The 21,617-nt window shown below is 40.5% G+C and overlaps 1 protein-coding gene and 1 long non-coding RNA gene across 2 annotated transcripts; one reads left to right on the top strand and one right to left on the bottom strand.

The window, feature by feature from the left end:
- Window positions 1-9,357: 9,357 nt before the first annotated feature.
- On the bottom strand, window positions 9,358-11,243 carry LOC122529716. The gene is made up of 3 exons (XR_006306848.1): window positions 10,535-11,243; window positions 10,362-10,455; window positions 9,358-10,260 (listed from the first exon to the last, which is right to left on the bottom strand). It is a non-coding gene; the product is annotated as an uncharacterized LOC122529716 (long non-coding RNA).
- A 6,075-nt stretch (window positions 11,244-17,318) lies between these two features.
- LOC122529715 lies at window positions 17,319-18,154 on the top strand. The gene has a single exon (XM_043656100.1). The coding sequence runs from the start codon at window positions 17,967-17,969 to the stop codon at window positions 18,147-18,149; it is 183 nt and encodes a 60-aa protein (XP_043512035.1). The 5' UTR covers window positions 17,319-17,966; the 3' UTR covers window positions 18,150-18,154.
- Window positions 18,155-21,617: the final 3,463 nt, after the last annotated feature.

Below are 21,617 nucleotides of genomic sequence, written 5' to 3'. Positions count from 1 at the left end.
CTTGCCCTTTTCCATGGTAATTAATCAAACTCAAAAGATTCTATACCAGCCACTTCATGTGTTAATGATATTCCACGAGCAAACTTCAACTATCATAGCCGCTCTAATTGCCAGTCTATGTAAAACTGTCGAGGTAGCATTCGTCAAAGGTCGACGTCGATGAACACGGAACGATCGTAATTAAAGTTCGCGATTAGTGAGATGATTCGATCCCTTTTATCGAACATTGATCAGTTTTTTCGCCAATATTCGCTCGATTCTATATTGATTAGATTTTTTTAACTCCATTTCGTAGTGAATTACGATTCATCGATTGTGGTACCACGTTGTTTCGTAAATAATATTATTAATTGGTATGTTTAGTATTTAATATTAATTAATATATTCGTACCAACGAGACAGTAGAAATTAAGCAATAAACTTGGAAGGGAGTATAAGATAATTGAAATTTAAATCGGCCAGATGTATAAACTGATCATTCTGACGTAAAATTAAAAATGAAAAATTCTTATCATTTGTTTACAAAATTAATATTAAAATTGCCCAAGAATGCTTTCTACACACAAATTGTCGCGCATAGCTCTTAACTAAATGGAATTTCCAAATTCACCGCTCCACCGTTCCAAACATGACAATAAAACAAATCGTTATTTCCACAATCCACATTCCAATTTGTCCAGAACGAAGAAAAACAGGATAATAATAGAGAACTACTCGCGTATTCAATGCTTAAGTCTATAAACCGACAATTTTACAACAACCACCGGCAATATTCTCTCTTAACAGCCTCGAAGAACCACAGATTTATAACTTATAAACGTTTTAATTTATTGATTTCCTCGACTTTTATTGCTTGTTACGCCGAAGCGATTTCACCATAAACGTGTACCTAACCCAACCTGCACCTAACAACTGATCTAACAGCTTGGCTACGTCGAACAAACAGATTGATCCGAAATTATAAACTAAACGTTCGAAAGGATTATTGTAATTGGATTAGCCAGCGTCGATTGGACTTACTTTGACGAGAACAAATTTATCGTGGTTGCGTTTGCACCGTTTGTACGGCCTGTAAGGAGATCGAGATCGAGATCGAGATCGAGATCAGAGGAACGATCGGTTTTTCCATCGCGATTGATCCGAGTCGCTTGCACAAACGTCGTTGCACGTTCGAAAGTTTACGAGCTGGCAGACGTGCAGAGATTGTAACTCGAATTACACTTTCGCTGTCACAAATGGAACGTCAGCCGCGAAACGTCGATACATCGGTTTTTCACAAGTTCCCTCGCAGTCCATTGTCCTCGCGAATCTGCTTACGACACGCGTCATTTTTAGTCATTCTTTTTTTTTTTTTTTAGTTAAACTACCAAGACTTGATTTATTATAACTGAGACACAACGTGTTACAGTTGCAAGTTTTTTTTTTTAATTTCTTATTAATTTGTATTCTTGAACATAGTGATCGCAGAAGGCCAGCCATGCCGACAATCAATTTATATAAATACAGTTAGATAGATCGTAGTTTATTCTTCTATTTAGATTCTGCAGTTTTATGCAAGTGTGCAAAAAAAAAAAGAAGTAGCTGTAATATGATGATGAATTATTTTTCTCTCACATAATGGAGGTTTCTTTTTTATTTGTGATTTACAGTTGCTCAAAAGTGTTCGAGCGCTTATAAGAACTTTTTATGAACATATTACGTTGTATAAAATATTTCGAAATTTCATTAACGTCGCGGTGACACTGAACTCGAAAACTTAAAGATGTACAGAAATTATAAGATTTAATACGAGTACATATGTACGTCCTGGGACACAAATGATAGTATACTATATATTTTCTTATATTATATTATATTATTGTAAAGTAGGGAGGACACGTTGGCCATGGATTATCCTACTATCTGTGTCATGTTGAATGTTATTACCGAGAAACGCAATTCCTCAGAAATACAAAAACGAAAATGTAAATATTGTAAAGTAGAGAGATTATCACATCGTCAATATCCTTGGGTATGAAATAGCCACGTGTATTACGTCGAATGTTATCACCGAGACACACAGTTTTTCAGAAATATAAAAACGAAAATGTAAATAATGTATGCCCATGGCCTCGAAGCGAACAAGTTCGAGCATGTCGAATATTTACGCTCCTCAGTCGCATAGAAGCTATCGAAAGTGTAACATTCGTGCAAACCACAGTCGGTTAAGTGCGTGTTAATATTTGTAAAAATGGATCGCGGGACAAAGTGAAATCCAAACTGAAATAGAAACGATATTGAAATATCGAAGAACATTATCTTCTGACAAAAAACAGTTAACGAAAGTCGTAAAGTGATAAGTAAATTTACTAAAAGATCTTGGTAATTATGGAGAAGGAAAATGTTGTAGACGACTGCAATGTCTAACAGCTCGGGATAAACGTGCTGCAACACGTGTAGCGTCAAATTCAAGCTTGACTGCGAGACAAATTGCAGAAGAAGCTGGAGTTACGACAAATATCAGGAATGTTCGATGTCTTTTAAAGAATTGTGGACATTCGAAACGACGAAAGTTGCAACAAAAGACAAGAGCACAAGCCATTTGCGGAACATATTTATGTGAATAAGAAATGGAGAAGAGTTATACTTACCTTCGAAAGTGCTACAATTTGGACGGACCTGATGGCCTCCACTACTACTATCATGATCTACAAGAAAGACAACAACTTCCAAGTTGTCGACCCACGACGACGAGATGCGGTGGTATAACAATTTGGAAAGGTGTTGGTTACTATGGTAAGTCAAAAGTACAATTTACCACAGAAATATTAAATAGCAAAAGGTATATTGAAATGATTGACGAACAAATTGACACGAATTATCGGAAATAAATATATTTTGCAACTAGATAACGCGGCCGTGAACACCGCTTTATCCAGCATACTTTGCAAACGAAAAAAATTCGTATTTCAGAATAACTCAGCCAAGTATTCGGACTTAAATATTATAGAAAATTGTTAGAGAAATTTGGTGAAGGTCGTATCAGAATAGAAGATAATTCGCAAAAATTAATGAATTAAAGAAATGTTTTGTAGGACAAAAATTAAGCCAAATTATTAAAATACTATATAAATCTCCTGCCTCAAAGAATGGCTTCCGTTATTACACATGAAGAAGGTCATACTAAGTATTAAGCTCGTTTCTTTTGTTTCTATCCTATATATTGTTTTTCATATTTGTTGATCCTTTTAATATTATCGCAAAATATTACCATATTTCTACTTTCTTTTTAATAACACAGAATGTATTGCAAAAAGTTTAATTTATGTCAGTCATACGTGTCGATAAACTACGAAAGAATGCATGTAAGAACGATTGCGCGTCATTTGTTTAATAAAAAGAAATTTAATAATTTTTAAAATGTGCCGGGGTAAATGTACTTGTAATTGTCCTTAAATAATTAAGTCTAAGCGCTTAAAATTACGAGAATTCTTTTATCGCGAGTCCAATTTGCACCATTCGAAATTTTGAAGCTTCCAAATCGCGAGTCAAATTTTACATTAATAATGTACGTATAAAGTCGAATGAGTGATCACAAGAACGAAGTAACAATCTGCTATCTGGGATGTAAATGCTTGTAAAACGTTGCCAACCTTTTCAACGAGTTCACCGATTACACGTACCGAAGGAAAGAGTAATAAGAATCGCTCGGCATCGAGCCGCATTCTCTCTATGCTCAACATTATTAAGAGCGTCTGGCACGAAGAATCAATTTGCTCCAACGTTCAATAGATCTCTGATACTTGGCAATCTTCCCACGACTGTGGAGGTCCGCGAGATAATCGTGAAACAGCTTCGTATGCCGCTAATTAACCGGTATTCTACGTAAACGGCTATGCAAGTAAAGGTTGCTGAGTCGTCACGATACATTATTGTTAACAACGAGTGGATATACATCAACGACATCGATTACGGTTTGCATACAGTTACGTACAATAGTCCTGGCAAAAGCCAGATTTTCTTTAAAAAATCCTACGTATATTCGTGGAATATAAATATATATATATATATATATATATATATATATATATAAGATAAATTATAGATAAAAATGTAAGAGCTGAGATTAAATTTCTAATCAGAATAGACAGTTCAGTTTCTTATAATAGTCACACAGAGCAACGATTCTATCTATAGATTAAAGACTCTGCAGATGGTTATCGAGGTGAAATTCATCAAAGAATAACTAAACAGATTTCAGCGAATGTGGAATCAGACTTTTTAGAAATTTATCCAAGATTCTCCAGTTATTTTAATTCATCAGATGTACTTGTAGAAATTTCAAATTAGGAAACTAAAGAGAAAGTTAAAAATTTCTTCATTCAGAATTCTATTGATATTTATTTATGAAAATATATATTCTACTGATATTTATTTATGAAAATCGTTGTAATCAATAATCAGTTTCCAAGAAAGTTACATTTTGCGAAAGAATTCAATAAAATTACCTTTATTCATCATAAAACTCCATTTATTTGAACTTGTTGGAGTATAAATAATTTATATAGTGGGAGTCCTCTGATTCTTCGCTCAACTAATATTTTTTTGTTCAGTTTTCGGGGTTCGAATAATTGGATTTAATAAATAAAGTGGTTTCAATCAATAGGATTTATTTAATCCTATTCGCTAAAATTTGGTTCAAATAAATCGATTTGATTCGTATAAACGGAATTCTATATATTAATTGATTAATAAAATTTTTGATTCGTTTAAAAATTCACCTTTCATTTATATAAAAAAGAACGCAGTTCTCCAATAACATTGGAGAAACTCATAAATATTTGGCGAAACTAATAAATTACATATAGCAAGTGAAAAGGAAAGTAAGAAAAGTCGATAATAAAGTTAATCTCATGTACACACGACATTACGCAATTACGCGAAGCATTAGAAAGCGGATGGCGATTACATGATCGGCATAGCGCTTGGCCACACGCGTGCACCTCGCGGTAAATTTTTTCTTTTTTATTTATTTTTTTAATTTAGATATTTTGCATTTCTCGTCGAATTTGTGCAATCTAAACGTTCCATGAAACACCAACTCGAAACGATACTGTCAAATCGATTAACGAACAAAGTTTATACAGAGAAACGATCTTCGAATTGTAAGAACGGCGTTTTTTGATGAATTTCACCTCGATGATTATCCGTAGGGTGCTGAACAGCGTGAGGGGAACTATGATTGGTAAACGGTGAACGTGGAAAGAGGAAGTTAGCAGAGAAAGTATATATCAGGGGAAAGTGAGGTTTATTGAAATACAAAAAAGATGTTCAAAGAAGATTGAGAATCGATAAAAATTAGAAGAACTCTCGTATTTCAGTTTTAATTACTCGTGTTTTCGGATTTACTTGGAACCTAGATTACTTTCCAGTTTTCTAATAATCATTCTAATATTAAGATGGTCGAAGAATTACCGGAATAAGGGAGGTTTAAATTTGGATAAAAATGGTTTTGCTTTATTTTTGGTATTTGTATTTTACAAATTCCTATTTCAAATATTGCTACAGTTCCTACCTACTTGAAATTTTTTAAAATTCTTATACCATTGTACTAGTCTTCATAGATTCTAAAACTCTCTATCACTAAAATACGTACATATTTCAAATATTTCTATTCTAGTATTTTTTTTTTATTTAAATTTAACTTCTCGCTTTTAACGTTCTTCCTATCGTTCCAAATCCACGTCAGATAATCTCTCTATTCCAATGATTGCTATCACCAAACGACCTACCATTCTTACAATTTCCATTTTAAAAATCCACAATTCCACTGAAACTCTCTCATAATGATACAAATCCAGTTTCTGCTGTTCGCAAATTTCAATCGAATTCTCGCCCCGATAATTTCCATTTCCTGAATCGCGTCGCAACTAAAAAAAATTCTGCTCGAACGCGAACGACAATTGTCTCCAAATTCAATCGGCAGCCCGATCTCTCGCCCCCTGTTATAATACGTATTTCTATAAACGAACGTTATCGACACGACCGAGAGCGGGATGGGCAATAATAAATGATATTTGGCGGCGATGGCAACTACGACGATAGCGAACTACAAGGCGAAAGGTTGGCGGAAAATCGGCGGCTATTTAATTACCGGCCAATATCTGGCGCAGAATGTGGGTAACTGGGTCTCGTCCCTGTTTCGCAAGCAAGTGGAAGCGTAGGCCTGCCTGGCGGAGGTAGGTTGACTGGAACGATCGAGCCGGGAAAGTGTAGCCTACATCCAAAGTTGGAAACGAGGCAAAGTACGGGGCCGCTGACGGACGTACAGACAGACAGACGGATGGATGGACTTGGACCGGATGCCCGATTTCGTGGGATAACGCTGAAGGGTGATCGATCTAGCTCCTCGTCTCCCTTGAGATCTTCATTCGCTCACGCTTTACACAGTCTTCATTTCGTTTTCGCGATCCTTGGTTGCTCATTGGTTAGATGAAGAAAGAGATAATAGAACACTGAAAAGGGATATTACATGGGACTTTTGTGTCAGTGCTTGAGTTTTATAGTTTTATAGTTTCATTGTTTATTAATTTTCATTTGTTTTAAAAAATGAGTACAAACTACTACGTAATTTACTATGTAGCATAAGAAATCCATGTCGTTTTTTGTAATCCTTATTCATTGATTGAATGAAGGGAAACTGGAAAGGATTTTACGTTTCATAATTTTTGTTATCTGTTATCTCTGCTTGCTTTGAAAATGCAAATTACCATTTAATTTAATGTACAATTTGAATATAAAAATTTATGCTATATATATATATATAATATCAAGCATCGTAGCTCGTTCGAAAATTTCGAGAATTGACATCGCTTGTATTAATAATTCATAATAACGCCGAATCTTTTTTTTCGCATTTCGCTCGTTATAAGAAACGTTAATGGAAACTTGAACTATCGAAGGGTGGATAATTGCGAGCCGTGGTAGAATAAGGCGGTCTCGTTACCGAGCGGCGGGAAATTTGAATTTCATAAGAGCGTGGCGTTCGGTCGATAGATCGGGACGACGTTGGCCGAACGTGGAGAGTCGGTGACCGGCGTTACATACCAACGCGGCTCATTGAGCAACTGTATGTGCAACCGGCGAGGCTGCATCTCGCTCTCGTGCGAGAGCAAACGATTACGCGACGCGTAACGTGTTTTCGAAACACCTCCGCAACTTTGCCGGCTGCCTCGCGCTCTCTTTTCTCTGCGCCGCGCGATCCGCTCGTGGGAATATATTAAATTAGAGGCGCAAACAGATCGATGGCCGTTGCCACGATAATGTTACGCGCGCGAAACATCGATGGTGATTAGCGGATTCTGCGACTTTTTCTTTTCACTGTATTTGCGAATGTTAAAGTACATGAGACAACGACACTGGCGAATCGGCGAATATTTTGATTGCTACGAACAATGATTCGTAGAAATTCGTAGAAAAATTATATAGATGAGGATAATCCTTTTATATCGTAACGCGAGTGCTTCTTATCTTTCTATGGTGTTTCACATCTTTTTTTCTGTTTGTTCTTTCACACAGCATGTTTCAATACACGCATTAAGTCATCACTTTCACGTAAGCGAGAAAACAACCTTTGTAGCCTTTGCGCAATCCTTTCTTTCGCGATGCATGCGTTAATACAAATCGAGACCACGAGGACGCATAAATGGAAAGTTAAATTCACTTTCCTCTTTTCTCGATTAATTCGCTCGGTGGCGTTGATAATAGACAGATTCACCGCCAGGTTTTCGAAAAGCGAAGCAACAAGTCTCATTTCTCCGCTACGAAGATACTTGTCTCACTTCTTTGAAAATTCGATAGCTGTTCGCCATAATTCGGCCAAAAGTTCCAGTTACGAGTTGTTACGGATTTGCTTCTCAAGAATATCTGCATTTGAAGTTAGACTGTCAACTCGCGTCGTTTCCCTCAAATTTAACACCCTCGCGAATTTTCATGTCTAAATGGAGCTTCATCTCGCGTGAAAATTGAGAATTTCCAACGTGTCACCTGGGAATCGTAAATTCCATTTAGCGCGTGCTATTTCTATTCGTTGGGAATAAACTATTCGAGAGATCACCTTCTAACGGGTGAAGTTCCTTGCACTTTGCCATTTCGTTGGAACATAACGGTCTCCACGTTCGATATTTAATGACCACGAGAAGTCGCTTGGAATACTTCGATATTCGTGAGGGGTTTCGAAATTTAATTTCAGTAATAGATTATTACCAATTAATTAATTAATTCAACACGAAATGTATTTCATTTACAGTTCTACACTTTATATATATCGTGTGTCATATAATATACATAAACTATCTGTCTAATGAAATTTTCACCTTGACTTAATTATTTACGATTATTTTGATTATTATTTTGATTATTTTAATTATTTATGATTACTATGATCGTTTTCTATATTTTCCAACTTTTTCTAATTCCCCTGCAGAGAACTTCCCGACTCTTCACCTCCTCGCAATCCCCGAACCAGTAGTTCTACAAATTTCCGCAACTGTCTCCCACCGAAAAAAAAAAAAAAAAAAAAGTATCAATTCGCCCGACAGATCTCACGATCGTTCACGAGTCTGGCAACCGATCTCGCAAGAGAGCGCGAAAGGAGGGGCAGAAACGCGGAAACGCGGTTCTCAGCGGCGTTACGCTACCGTGCGGATAGTCGAGACAGTCAGATAAAGTTCCTTCACCCCTGGGCGTCTCGTTCACCGGGGCCTGTCGTAAGAGGCACGCGTTTTCACCGGGTGATTGCCAGGCCCAGCCACGGCTTTATCGGCCGATCGATCCGCGGATTTATGCGGACCGGGCAATTTTATGGTTTGTTCGCGGTGGCTCGACTGTACGCAGATACGATTGTCGTTGTTTTCGCGGGCGAAAAGCCTCGCGTTGGCCCCGGGTGGTCCGATGCGGTATCACGATAGCAACCGCGCGGCAGCCATTGTCGCTGCTAGACGCTGGTTAATTTGGATACAGGGCTTGATAAATGAACCGTGCTGATGCAAAACCAGGATGAATAGCCGCGCAACTGGTTCCAACCGGCACCGTACGATTTTTAGCGACCGTCTTAATTCTCCTTGGCGCAACAACGACCCAGTGGGTCGCTGTTCGGTTTCTAAATTCTTCGCTGGCTTCCCGTTCGGCGTTAGTCACGCGTTTTACCGCGCTTGGGGATATTTGTGGATAGACTTCTTTTTTTTTTCTTTTTTTTTTTGGACTGGGGAGTACGATTTTGTAGGAGATGGTGGTTAGAAATAAAGTTGAATATTTATTTCTTAGATTGTTACATAATCGCCTTTTATATTTCATTATTTATTTTTTATAAAACTGGTTTCAAATTTTCATGGATCACGAACCATTTCATTTTACGATATTTAATCCTACCAATCATCGTACTTGTTAACACTAGAACCACGAAAATGGTCAAAATGACCGTTTGAATATTTTATAGATATAAAATGATGTATCTTTGGAGATTCGTAAAGTATATGAATAAAAGTTTGTGTACCTTATTGTATTATAAAGATTTTCTGTTTCTTTTACTGATGGAAATTTTATGCGTTAGTCGTCGATAATTCTAGTGTTAATAATACCTTTTCTCCTTTGCCATCTTTATACCGGCTGGCATGGGATTTGAAGACGTTCAGGTTTCGACACGAACGCAGTTGCAACTCTATTTCTTCTTCTTCTTCTTCTTCTTCTTCTTCTTTTTCTTTTTTTTTTTTTTTTGTATTCCCATACAGCGGAACCGGCGGGAATCGAAAGCGCAAGCAACCTGCTCGTCAAAAATTCCCTCGACCGGTAGGTAGCTGTCGCAACCGAGGAGAAGACGAAGTCCCACGCGAGTTTACGAGTATGTTGCACCGACATATCTGTCGTGGCCGGTTGCATATCTGCCTGGGACTATTGTCTCGGTGCAAGTAGGCCTGCATCAGAATGCAATAAAATTGTCCCTCCCTCTCCTCACCGCAACGATAGATACGTGGGCAACTCGTGTGCGTGTACACGTGCGCTTACATAGCTTCCGTGGGCAATTGGATCTTTTTACTTTCAAAACTACAGATTCTTCTAAGTAAGGTAATTGATGGCTGAAGGAGAGTCGACAATGTATTGATGGATATATTTTTTCCTCTTTTCTTGTTAATTTATCAAATTTTCAAAGGCCGAATGTGGTCGTTCAAAATTTATAACGAGAATTCTAAAAACTTTGTATATTCTTGGTTAAACTGTATTGGTCTGTTAAAGTAAGTAAATGAGTAATTAATAAATTGGAGAAAATTTTTTATCGAAAATTGCCATCGTATTTTCAAAATATTTTTGGAAATGTTATGTTGTACCTTTATTTCAATAAAATTTTCCCTTCTAATCGCACGTAGAAAGTACTAACATATTGTAATTATGTCATCATGGCCAATACTAAAGCTGACAATACTGAAATCATTATAATCGTCATAATTCTATAGATGTAAAATAATTACATACCATTCCGTTCTTCTTTTTTCTTACTTACAAAAGAAACGTCACAGCCTGTGACCCTAAAAGAAACGAGCACAAAAAATGGCGAGAATCCTTGAAAATTCTCCGTTTAAGCCGTGGAGAAGAATATATGTCCGTTTTCTCAGCGGAGATCGAATCTGTTCCGGTGTGGAGCGACGAAAATCTTTCGGGTGATTTACAGGTGCGTAACGTGACCACCGTTAGTCTCGAAATTTATGTTGCACGGTGCGTCACAGTGCAAAAACCGCAGAAATGAAGTTTTGGCCGCAACCCCGTAACCGTTCGACTCTTGTCGCTGTTCGTAAATTTTCTACCTGATGACTATGAGTGAATTACTCCCCTGGTGGGTGTGGAAAATTTGCCCATCCTCGAAAAGTCCGGCTTGGCGACTCTAGCCAAACTGTGAAAATCACTTTAGACAACCTCGCTATTATTTCAACCTTCATCGAGCGTTTTACAGATTTGTTCTACCTAGGATAATTTTTATTTTAAATAGACAAAGTTGCACACGTTCTTTTAAACAGTGAGCGGATCGCTAGAGAGCCATTACTCCCTTTTTTTTTAAATTTGAAATTAATAATATTATACATTGATTCAAGTAATTCTTCATTCTGTTTTTAAAGCTGCAAACAGAAATTTATTTCTATCGGTACAAGTTAAACGTATATATCTGAAATTGAAAGTTCATTAAATGTAAAGATATAGATCGTAGCGAGCGAACAGAAACAAATCTTTACAAAAGACAAAGAATAAATAAAAAATACGGGACGAAATTTTGAAATTGATATTATATTTAGTTCTCAAAGAAAGTGTGGATGTTTAATATTTAAAAATATTGGTACACGAAAAAACTGTTCTCCAGAAGCAAATTTTTATTTCATCATCTCTCCGCTGACCTAAAAGCGAAGTATTGATGGAATGAAAATCGTACTAGATAAATCTAAGTAAAATAATCTTGGTCATTAATATTACACGTTACATCAATCGAACATGTCAACGTGCGCAAGAAGACGGGGCAATCAACAATCGGACATTGAGGAAGGTTGATTCAGCACTCATTATCGTATCGATTCATCTATACGCTATCTTATCGCGTGAAATTCCATCATTAATATCTTTCAATTATCCCCCCTCTGTTTCTCCACAGTATCTTCTGCTTTCGAGGATTATTCATCTCCATTCTCGTCTTCCACTTGAATATGAACTTTCCAAAATCCTATCAAACACTTATCGACGGTCTATCGTTTATAATACATAATGTATTACAATACTGGTGTTCTTTACCTTTATCGACATTGTAATACATAATATATTATAAATAAGTTTGTAATATATAAATTATCGCGATTTATTCCTATTTATTTCCTACGAACAAAAAAAAAAAAAAAAAAAAAAAAAAACGGGGGGGGTTTTTTTTCCTTTTTTTTTNCGTGATTGGAGAATAGTGTCTCCGAAAAAAAAAAAAAAAAAAAAAAAAATGAAGAAAATATATATATATGCTACATATATATATGTATATATACATAAAAAAAAAAAAAAAAGAATGAAAAATCCGTCTTCCTGTCTCCGTGTTTTTTCCAGTTTCTCGCTGTTCTCGCGTATCCGTTCCCGGATACATGGTTACACCGACTGCACCGTTGGTTCTGGAGATTAATACATACGTGTGACTGTGCGTAGATTAACAGAAAAAGGTAACGAAACCAAAGAAAAAAGAAGAAAAAGCAAAAAAAAAAAAAAAAAAAAAAAAAAAAAGAAACCGGGTTGCGTTTTCTTCCCTTTTATTTCCGTCCGATGACAGAACGAAGATCTAGAACGAAGTTTACAAACGACTGGAGAAGTCGAGGTGTTAACTTTGCTAGAAAATTTCTTTCACTGAGGAGAACTTCTCTCTCCTCCTCCTCCTCCTCTTCTGTTTGCCAACGAAATCTTATGACTCTCTTCTTCTTTTTTTCCCTCTTTCGTTGCAATCAAACTCCTCGTCGAACGAGGAGATTAGCTCTAACAGGTGTTCCAGGTAGACACGGCTAGGTCGATTACACGGTCCGCCGTCGGGATTCCAGCTAGTGATAAATCTTCACCGTTGCTCGCACAAAGGGGATTCAAGGTAGCAGTGGTTCGATTCTCGCCGCTCTGAACGCGAAACGAACGCTCGGAGACAAGCATATCGATGTTCTTTACCTTTATCGACATTCTCACTTTTTACTTCTCCTCAGTTTTTAGCGCGAACTTGACGGAGAATTTTATTTGTAGCGTTATGAAACTTGCAGAAGTTCCTCGCGAATTAAGTTTCTGTATTATTATAATATATTATTATTGTAATATTACGATTTCGTATTAATGATAGTTGATAATGTTCAAGGTATTAGATGCTTTCTGCCGGATTTAATCATCACTGAAAGTTTGCAAGATATTTCAGGGCAGAAAACTACCAATAACATTTCATTATGCACTCACTCTACTTAGAAAATATGGCTAAGACGATTTCATTGATTTATCAATCATTTATTCCGTTTCACGTTAGGAAACTATAAATGACGAGGAACGTCTCGTCTTTTAGAAATAAATAAAAAAATACCTCGTTATAATAGAGTACTATACTACACGTATCAGAGTTAATAAATTAAGGCTGTGACAAATAAATTTTTTTATTAATGTAAATAAAACATTTCTCTACGAACTGAGCATCCCCATTTTCTATTGAAATCAGATTGATCGAAAGTGGCTATTGTTCACGAGCATTTTCTATAATACGTTTTCAAGAATCAAGTATCATAGAATCGAAGCTCAAAGCGACGTGGAACACAGGGGGCTCTGTAGTCGCGGTTGGAAACTAATCTCCTTGAACGTTTGAGCTCAATCATGGCGTGTCTCTATGGTCACGAGCCGCAGTTAGGGTAGGTCGAGCTTCGATTATATTTAGAATAGCCACGTCGTATGTCTGACAGTCTATAGTAATATGTCCAATTCGAACCGTTTAACGGATTTACACGATGACCATGATCTAGACGCGGAGAGAAGTCGCCCGATAAAATTGCACGAATCACTTCGCTCAAGTCTTCGAGTAAAAGCAATTAACCTCCCGCTGACTCTTGTCCTATTTCAATAAAAATTAATCTACTACCAATCGTCCGATAAGACGTGTTTAAATTCAGAAACTGCATAACATAAACAAGTCCATTTCTGATTCAGTTTTTCACAGAAATTATTTCAGAACGGCGCAAGAACTTCGTTCTTGGCGAAGGATTAATATTTACACTTGTAACTTGCAAGTTAGTATAATTATTCACGTGTTTTATCGTTTGAAAGGAGAACGAGTGTAAAAGAACAATTGCGAGTCGTTGTAAACCTTCTTACAACTATGATTGTGATGAGATTACAATCTAGTGATTAGAAAGGGCACGAATATTTTCAAGAAATGTGATAAAAAAGTAGGATTCTCGGTACTTTCAACGATAATGTATCCGTCGTTCAGAAAAGAAGATTGTTCGAGCCTTTCTATTTTAATATTACCGCTTTAAGACTAAAAATATCTTAAATTTCGCAAATACGACTGTGTTTATCCAATGTAAACATTCTAATCAATTGCGACATCGTGTGTCGTCACCGGAGACCACTATGGCGTCACCGGAAATCTAGAACGACTCATCGTCGACCTCCGTGCCAGTTAACATCTTCAACTCTCTCTCTCTCTCTCTCTCTCTCTCTCTCTCCCTCTCTCTTTCTACATATATGTGCAGAATTCAAATGAAACAGTCCAGTTTTATAACTGCAGATTGATTGAAATTTAATGAAAAGCAAGATGAGGAAACCTGAGCGAAACGAAAGCGAGAGTGGAGGTTCGATTCAGAAAGGAATCCAAGTGGCGCCAGAATTGTTCCCGTTAGACCAGGCACCAGTTCGTCACACTAACCGTTTATTCAAGGCCCGTAGTTAGGGCAGGTTAGACTTGGACTGCGCCCAGTTTGCATCAATTTAGATCTAACTGTTAGTGGCACTTGATCGGGGCGAAATTCATTCCGGGGGGGAGGGGAAAAAGAACAGGGGGAATTGAAGAAACTGTTGCAACAAGGAGGCAGACTCTAATTTTAGTGAATCGACAAGAATGCAATTAACAAGAGGCGTTGCTCGAAACGCGACATTATCATCCCTGCTACTTATTACTCGGAATTAACTCGCCTTTACGCCAAGATCACACAATACAATATGTAACAAAAAAAATTTGTAAAAAGCGAGTCATTTCAGTTACAAAGATTATTTAAATCAGTTAATTGAAGAATCTCGAATCTCGTCGAGTATTGGCGAATGACGGCACGACGACACAGTAAGATACAAAGAAACAAAGAGGCGAGAATCGAATCAAAATGAATAGCAAAAGGTGATCAATTACGGGGAATTATAAATTTCATAAAACGAGAAAAAAAAAGAAATCAAACAAAGGAAAGAAACACAGAATAATCTAAAGATTCTCCGATAATCGTTGACACGTGCTGACCTTTGATATTCAAATAAACGCATCACCGATCACTTGTGCGAGTCTCGCTTTTGATAACGAACTGTTCTCCTGATAACTCCTCCGAGTGCTCTTGTCTACTACTCGTACTTCTACTAATCAACTGTCCTTGTCTACATCAAATTCCGTCGAAAGTGAAAGAAAACGATTTGCCACGCGATGTTCGATTAATTATCCCATCCTCGCTTCTTGCACAACTGAACCGATACTATCAATAGAATTGAACAGGTCAGAAAATAAAATACAGGTTACCACCTCCAATAAAAGAACAAATTTAGTAACAGAACAGAAGCTCAATTTCACAAATCGCAAATTACGTAATTGATTAGCACGACGCGGTGAACTTGCGGTTCAGTTATAAAATCTGCTTGCCGATTTTACTGGTAACTCGGTACTTGATAAATTGTTGCGCAAGAGCACGCTCTGAGCAGACGTAGCTGGGGAAAAAAGATTTGGAAGAGAGAAAACAACGCGTCGTTTGTCACCGTAAGACGCAACTCGAAATTCAACAAGAGGCACGATGACGTTAGATAATAGAAGCAGAGGCAACGGTGTATTGGGCTACGATTGAGGCAGGTTAGTCCCGATCTAGGTGGGAGCCGAATTAGGAAGGCTTGGTTAGGTACGTGTTCCCTCTCACCTGTGATCTAACTTCTACTTGCCGTAGACGTGAGCCACGTGTTCGATGGAACTGTGTGTGCGAAGGCACGTCCACACGGACGTTGCTACGTTTGATACTGTGTACATACCAGTGTACGTGCCTGTCACACGGGGTTAAACAGCTTTCACTCTCCGAGTGTTAGTGAGTCAACACAGCATGTCAGAGGAACGCGCTATATTCTCCGATTCTGTATCACACGCCGATCAGGGGCGTATGCTCGAATGTCTTTTAACTTCCCGCGGCCGCACAAAATTGAACGAATCTCCGTCCGAACGAATATTAATAACGTGGTCAAAGATGGATCCAAGGAAATGGACGAAGGAAAGAAAATGTTTCATCGTAGGATCGTTGAAGGGTGAAAGAATGAAATGTTTCGTTATTACGATATTCTTTTCGTATTACCAAAACGAGTTTATATTTTAGACCAACGTCCAACTGCGCTAATTTATAAAATTTTATTGTCAGCGCTATATCGATGTGTCTTTGCAGTGTGTCGATCATTAACGTAATATAGAACAATCAAAATGGTTCCTTGTTACGACGATGGAGAGTTGACGTACAATTGAACGGATGATATACCTAATTTTGTTTCGCGATGGTAAATATCCGTAGCTTTTATTGGACGAGAGGCTATACATGCGAAGCCTTAATCATGACCCTAATGTTCGCCATTTGTCGTTGGAACGTGAAATTTCATGTTAGCCTGAGTAGGTATATTTGGCGCGAGGTTGAAACCGTGTAAAATAGGACCGCGGATTTCATGGTGATCCTTGACTACAAATTTACTTTTGTTCTCTCCGTGCGGTTATAGCCTGTGATTTTACGACGCGGTTTCTTCGTGTGCACGCGTGCACGCATAATAAAGGCTAGGCCGAGCCTCTTCGCACTGCCGATAAAAATCCTTGATCCTAATGACGGGTCAACCGTGCCAATTGGCCATAGGAACGAGCCGATCGTGCCTCGAGGATACCATCGTCGCTCAATACCGATAAGCTTGTCTCATTGTCGTTGTCACACCGAAAATTTCTCTCCCTCTTTTCCCCCGTCGTTTCCTCGCGAAACGAAATCCGCACCGGGGCCGAGGGTCGATTAACGAGGATTCTCCGCTCGGTGGAGTAAATAGAATGACGTGTTGCTCGAGCGTAACTTCCTCGGGCACATGCTACTCCAATTTCAAATCTATCGGACGTGACTTCGAACTGAATATTTAAATTGATTCGCAAATAACCCCACCTTTATGCATGCACGTATAACCGTAGTCGCGCGACGCGTCCCTTTGAATTATAAAAATCTAACTAGATTCGCGCGTCGTCAATGTGAAGCGACAGTTGTCGACAAGTTCATAAAATTATTGAAACTCACACGCATAAAATAAAGGTCAGAGAGTAGTTTGTACGATAACTTTTTTTATTCAGAGAACATGATTTGTCACACACACACATATCGAGTAGAAATTTCACGTTAGACTCGAGTAAATATTGTCTCAGACAACGCGATTACGACGCGGCTGTGTATCAAAACGTGGCAAATAAATAAATTACGAGCGAAGCGAACGAATTTCAAGCGGGGCGCCAGCGCGGACCGCTACGCGAATGTGAATCGGCGGTGGACGGCGCAGGCGCCGCGAAGCCGCGGCACGCCGCGCCGCGACGAACTCACTCGCGCACCGCATCGCACGCCACACACAACACATCAACTAATAACGTGCAAGCTTCGATTTGCAGTTACCGCGAGGGGCCACGCGGTCGCCATAGGAAAAGCAACAGCCACTTTTATCGGTTTCGCGGTAGTCGTGTCGTTGCGCGCGCGAGGGGGGAAAGTGTGCCGTTCGGGGAAACTGGAGAAAAACCGGAATTCCCGAGGGGGAAGGGATTGTTACTCGCGCGAGCGTGGACAGAACTGACTCCAAAACAAACTCGCGAGTTTTCCCGCCCGGTGTCTCGTGGTCAATCACGGCAGAGACAGAGACAGAGACAGAGACAGAGACAGAGAGAGTGAGAGAATGAAAGAAGCAGCAACGTTCTCGACGTTTTCGCGCGGTTCGATTTGAACGTGGGTCCGCGGTGGAAAAAAAATTCCTGTTATGCCATCCACAGGCTTGCTCGCACGTGACGTCGTTGGTAGGACTATTGCGGAACGAGATTTTCGTTGATGAGATCGTGCAGCTTGTACGTCGAGTTTACGATCGTAGAGGAAAGAGAAAGGAAAAGAAACAGGGGGGAAGAAATTGAAGAAGAGAGTGTAACGAATCGCGGCGGACCGTCGTGACGAGAAATGACCGTGCAAGAGTTCAAGCCTCGTGGCGGTGCTGCCGAGGAACAACAGCCGTCCGGTGACATTCTTTCACCGTCTAGCGAGCCGTTGGACAACGACAAGGAGCAATCGGCCCAGGTCTGTTATCGTGGTGCGCCCCAGGATAGCGAGAATCTATTGGGACGTGTTTTAGCCGGTGAGTAACTGAGTTTTGAGCATCTCCATCCTCGAGCGCGCGTGAGCTCTCGTCCAGAAGTTTCTCGTTCGTCGAACGACGGATGAAGGAAAAAAAGAAAGTTTCATCCCGATGCACGCGATATGAAATGAAACGGAGTGAATCGAAACGAAAGGGAGAGTAGGTATTTTCCCGCTCTCGTACGCGACCGTTCGATTTCGAATCGATCATAGGGTCGCGTGTGTGTATCTGACGGAGGGCCATGTCCATCTGTCACGGAGAGGACAGGCTGGTAAAAACATTCTTAACCTAGCGTAGATTACGATTCAGGTAGGAAGGAATAGAGAAAGAGGCGGTTTCACTTTCCAGCGGGGTTGGAATGTAGGTCGCGGGGCCCGGGACGAGGCTAGTTCGTTGCCCTCGGTCGGCGGCCTTCCACTCGGCGCTCTGGCAATTTCTCGCTCTCTCTCTCTCTCTCTCTCTCTCTCTCTCTCTCTCTCTCCCCCTCTCTGTTTCTCGTTTTCGTTGTCTCTCTTCCACCTGCGTGACTCGATCTTCCCTCTCTTCTTTTTGCTCGTGGTTCTAGCCTAGATAGTGAGCCTCTCTAGTGGGGCTCCCACCCTATGTAGTGTTCACTGCCCTCCCCCTCTCTGTGATATACACACGCACGCGTTCGTTCTCTCTCTGTCTGTCTTTTTCTCTCCCTCCTTTTCTCACCCTCTCGCTTTTTCTCTCTTCTTCTCTCTGTTTCTGTCCCGTTCGAGCGCTTCCACGTATCCTCTCGTTCTCGCAGCTCGAGAGTTCGTCTCTCTCTGTTTGGCCTGAACTCGTCGTGAACTCGCCGCGGTGTTGTACAGAGAGGCACAGAGAGTGAGTCGGTCTCTCTTTCCCTCACGACGGTCCGTAGAACAGGAAAGTAGGTCGGTGGGGCCTTGGCGCGAGGCTAGTTCGTTCACCCTGCCTGGCCCGTAACTGGGGCAAGATGAAATTAACCGAGCGGCCTGCCACCTCTCGCCCCACTGCCTCCTCTCGCCTTCTCCTACCTCCGTTCGGCAAGTAGAGTGAACTCCGCGACTCGTGTGGCCAATCGCCGGCGGGCCGGTTCAACAAACTCGAACTGGGTCTCCCTACCGACCCGTTCTCCTCTGTTTCTCTCGATCCTTCTCGAGCTCTCTCTCTCTCTCTCTCTCTCTCTCTCTCTTTCTCTTCTCTCTCTTCGACTCTCTCGGTACCTTCCCTTCTCCACCGAGCGTAGTTTAGCTACTCGACCAACCTCCCCACCCACGGCTATCATCGAAGGTCACCAACACACTCGGCCTACCCTCTTGTTCTGCTCGCGTAAAAGAGACCGATATGCTTCTCACATATATGTGTGTGTGTGTGTGTGTGTGTGTGTGTATATACAGTTACACACCGCGAGCCGTTCATAAGAGCGTTCGCCCACCTTTTGTTCCTCGCGACCTCCCTCCAAATCTCCCGGTTTCTATTTTAGAACTTTGTTTCCTTTTTCGCTTTTCCCTCTCGGTCTTTTTTTAATTTTTCAGTCTCTCCAGCGGGAGTCGAGTTCGAGGAATGGACGAAGAATTAAATTCGGAGCGCTGTTAATTAACGGAATTGTTTAATAAAGCAATATTTCTGCCGTGTTCCGAGGGAGAGTTAATTTATCGGTGGTCGATTCATTCGGTGAAGAAGAAAATCAGGATGTTTTAGCTTTAATAACGCCATTGTAGTCGACGCGTGACACGGCCAGATTCTTCTCTACACGATGACGTAAAACTATTCAGATACTTTACGTAATCCGTTGAATAACGGTGTATCCTTCCATCGACGCGCGCGCAAACAACCTTCGTAGATAAAGGGTGACCATATAACGGAGCGTACCATGTATAATATATCGTCTGACACGCAATGTCTGCCAATACACGTATCGTCTAATAGAATTTTTCACCCTCCCCCTCTCGACCTCTATTACTTTTTCTTTCTTTTTTTTTTCTCCTGCGCCAACTAACCTACTCGCCGAAACCTGTGTAATTTCACCTACATCCGTTTCTGCGTGTAACACACGTATCGCCTCCCGTGTCCACGGTGAATTGCGTGAGTGTGCGATTCGTGCATGGCAGAAGGAGACAGAAGGAACTGTGACGAGCGCAAGTACGTACAATACACGTACTTACGTCACACGCACATCGTACGCGCACACAGGTCCGTTCAACCGGCTGAGAATTCTCTTCGTAAGCTCCGTTACGTAACCCGACGATAGTGAATTACGTATGGGCTACCTACTCGCCAGTCTGTCTCTTCCCCCTCCCACCTCCCCCTCTTTTCTCTTTCTCTCTCTCTCTCTCTCTCTCTCTCTCTCGATTTCTTTTCCTCGAGATCTCGACTCTCGTCCCGCGGAGAAAGTACATTAGCCGTGCTGCTGGACCGTGATCACTCTCGCCGGAGCGGCCATGTTGGAATGCTTTCACCGTTTCTCTATTCCTCCGAGCCGCTGCATCCGCCGCTTCGGAGCACTGACCTGCCTCAACGAGCGTAACTACGAGGTGGGTCGAGAGCCGTTGGCTCACCCGGCTTCGCCTCCCGATCGAGGCTGTTCCGCTCGTTGAATTCCGAATTTCCGCAAGGGATTTCGCGCGACCTGTCGCCTAAAACGACCGTTCGAGGAGAACGTGATTTCAATTCACCATTTTCAATCGGCTAGAATCGCGGAAATCGCTCGCGGATTTTGATAGCGAACGATCGGCTCCGTCCAATGACTTCCTCTGGTCAATTTCGATGGTTTTGTCAGGGGTGGTTTCGATAGATACACGACCTGTAGTGGGTCTTTTCGTCAGACAAATATTTTGGAGATTCGGAGTCTTGAGTTAAATTTCGGGGAACAAGTAGTTTGTGTAATTGAAGTTCACGTGAGTCGTATTCCAATCGGTAAATCCATTTTCGTTCGTATAAACGAAATTTTATCTGAATAAATAGAAAATTTAGCAAAAACATAAATTTTATTGCAAACGTGTAGACGACTGATACAAAATAAACCGACAATCCTCTGTGTTACGTGTAAGAGCTCAAAATCTGGAAGTCGTTCGTCCAATACACCCATTCTTAATCTCAAAATGACAAAATCCCTGACTCGACTTCTCATTCGTTCAATCACCAGCACCGGATCCTCTCGCACCGTTCCTATCGATCAGTTTCCTTCAATCTTCTCATAATTCTCCATATCCACCAAATATAGGGCAAACAAATAGGTTCACATTCGTGAAAGCACGATGTTCCATCGGTGATTCAGGGTTAGCGAATCGGGAGCAGTCGGTGAACAGTTTGGGCGAAGTACACATGTACGAAAGCGCGAAGATTTCCCGCCGGATAAGCTACTCCCCTCGAAACTAACGCAGAGAAGGGAAGGAAAAAGCTCGTTTCGACACCACCGACAGCCGCGCGAACTCCATCGGGCATTTTTTAATTGCGCTCGTGCTGACGACTAGCTAACCTCAAAAGCA

Source organism: Frieseomelitta varia, unplaced genomic scaffold (genome assembly GCF_011392965.1).
Source record: "Frieseomelitta varia isolate USP_RPSP 00005682 unplaced genomic scaffold, Fvar_1.2 scaffold_304, whole genome shotgun sequence".
Taxonomy (NCBI): Eukaryota; Metazoa; Arthropoda; class Insecta; order Hymenoptera; family Apidae; genus Frieseomelitta; species Frieseomelitta varia.
This window is presented reverse-complemented; position numbering and strand designations above follow the sequence as displayed.

What these genes read in the sequence shown, in the direction of transcription:
- LOC122529715 (XM_043656100.1), top strand. Translation starts at nt 17,967, where the DNA reads ATGACCGTGCAAGAGTTCAAGCCTCGTGGCGGTGCTGCCGAGGAACAA.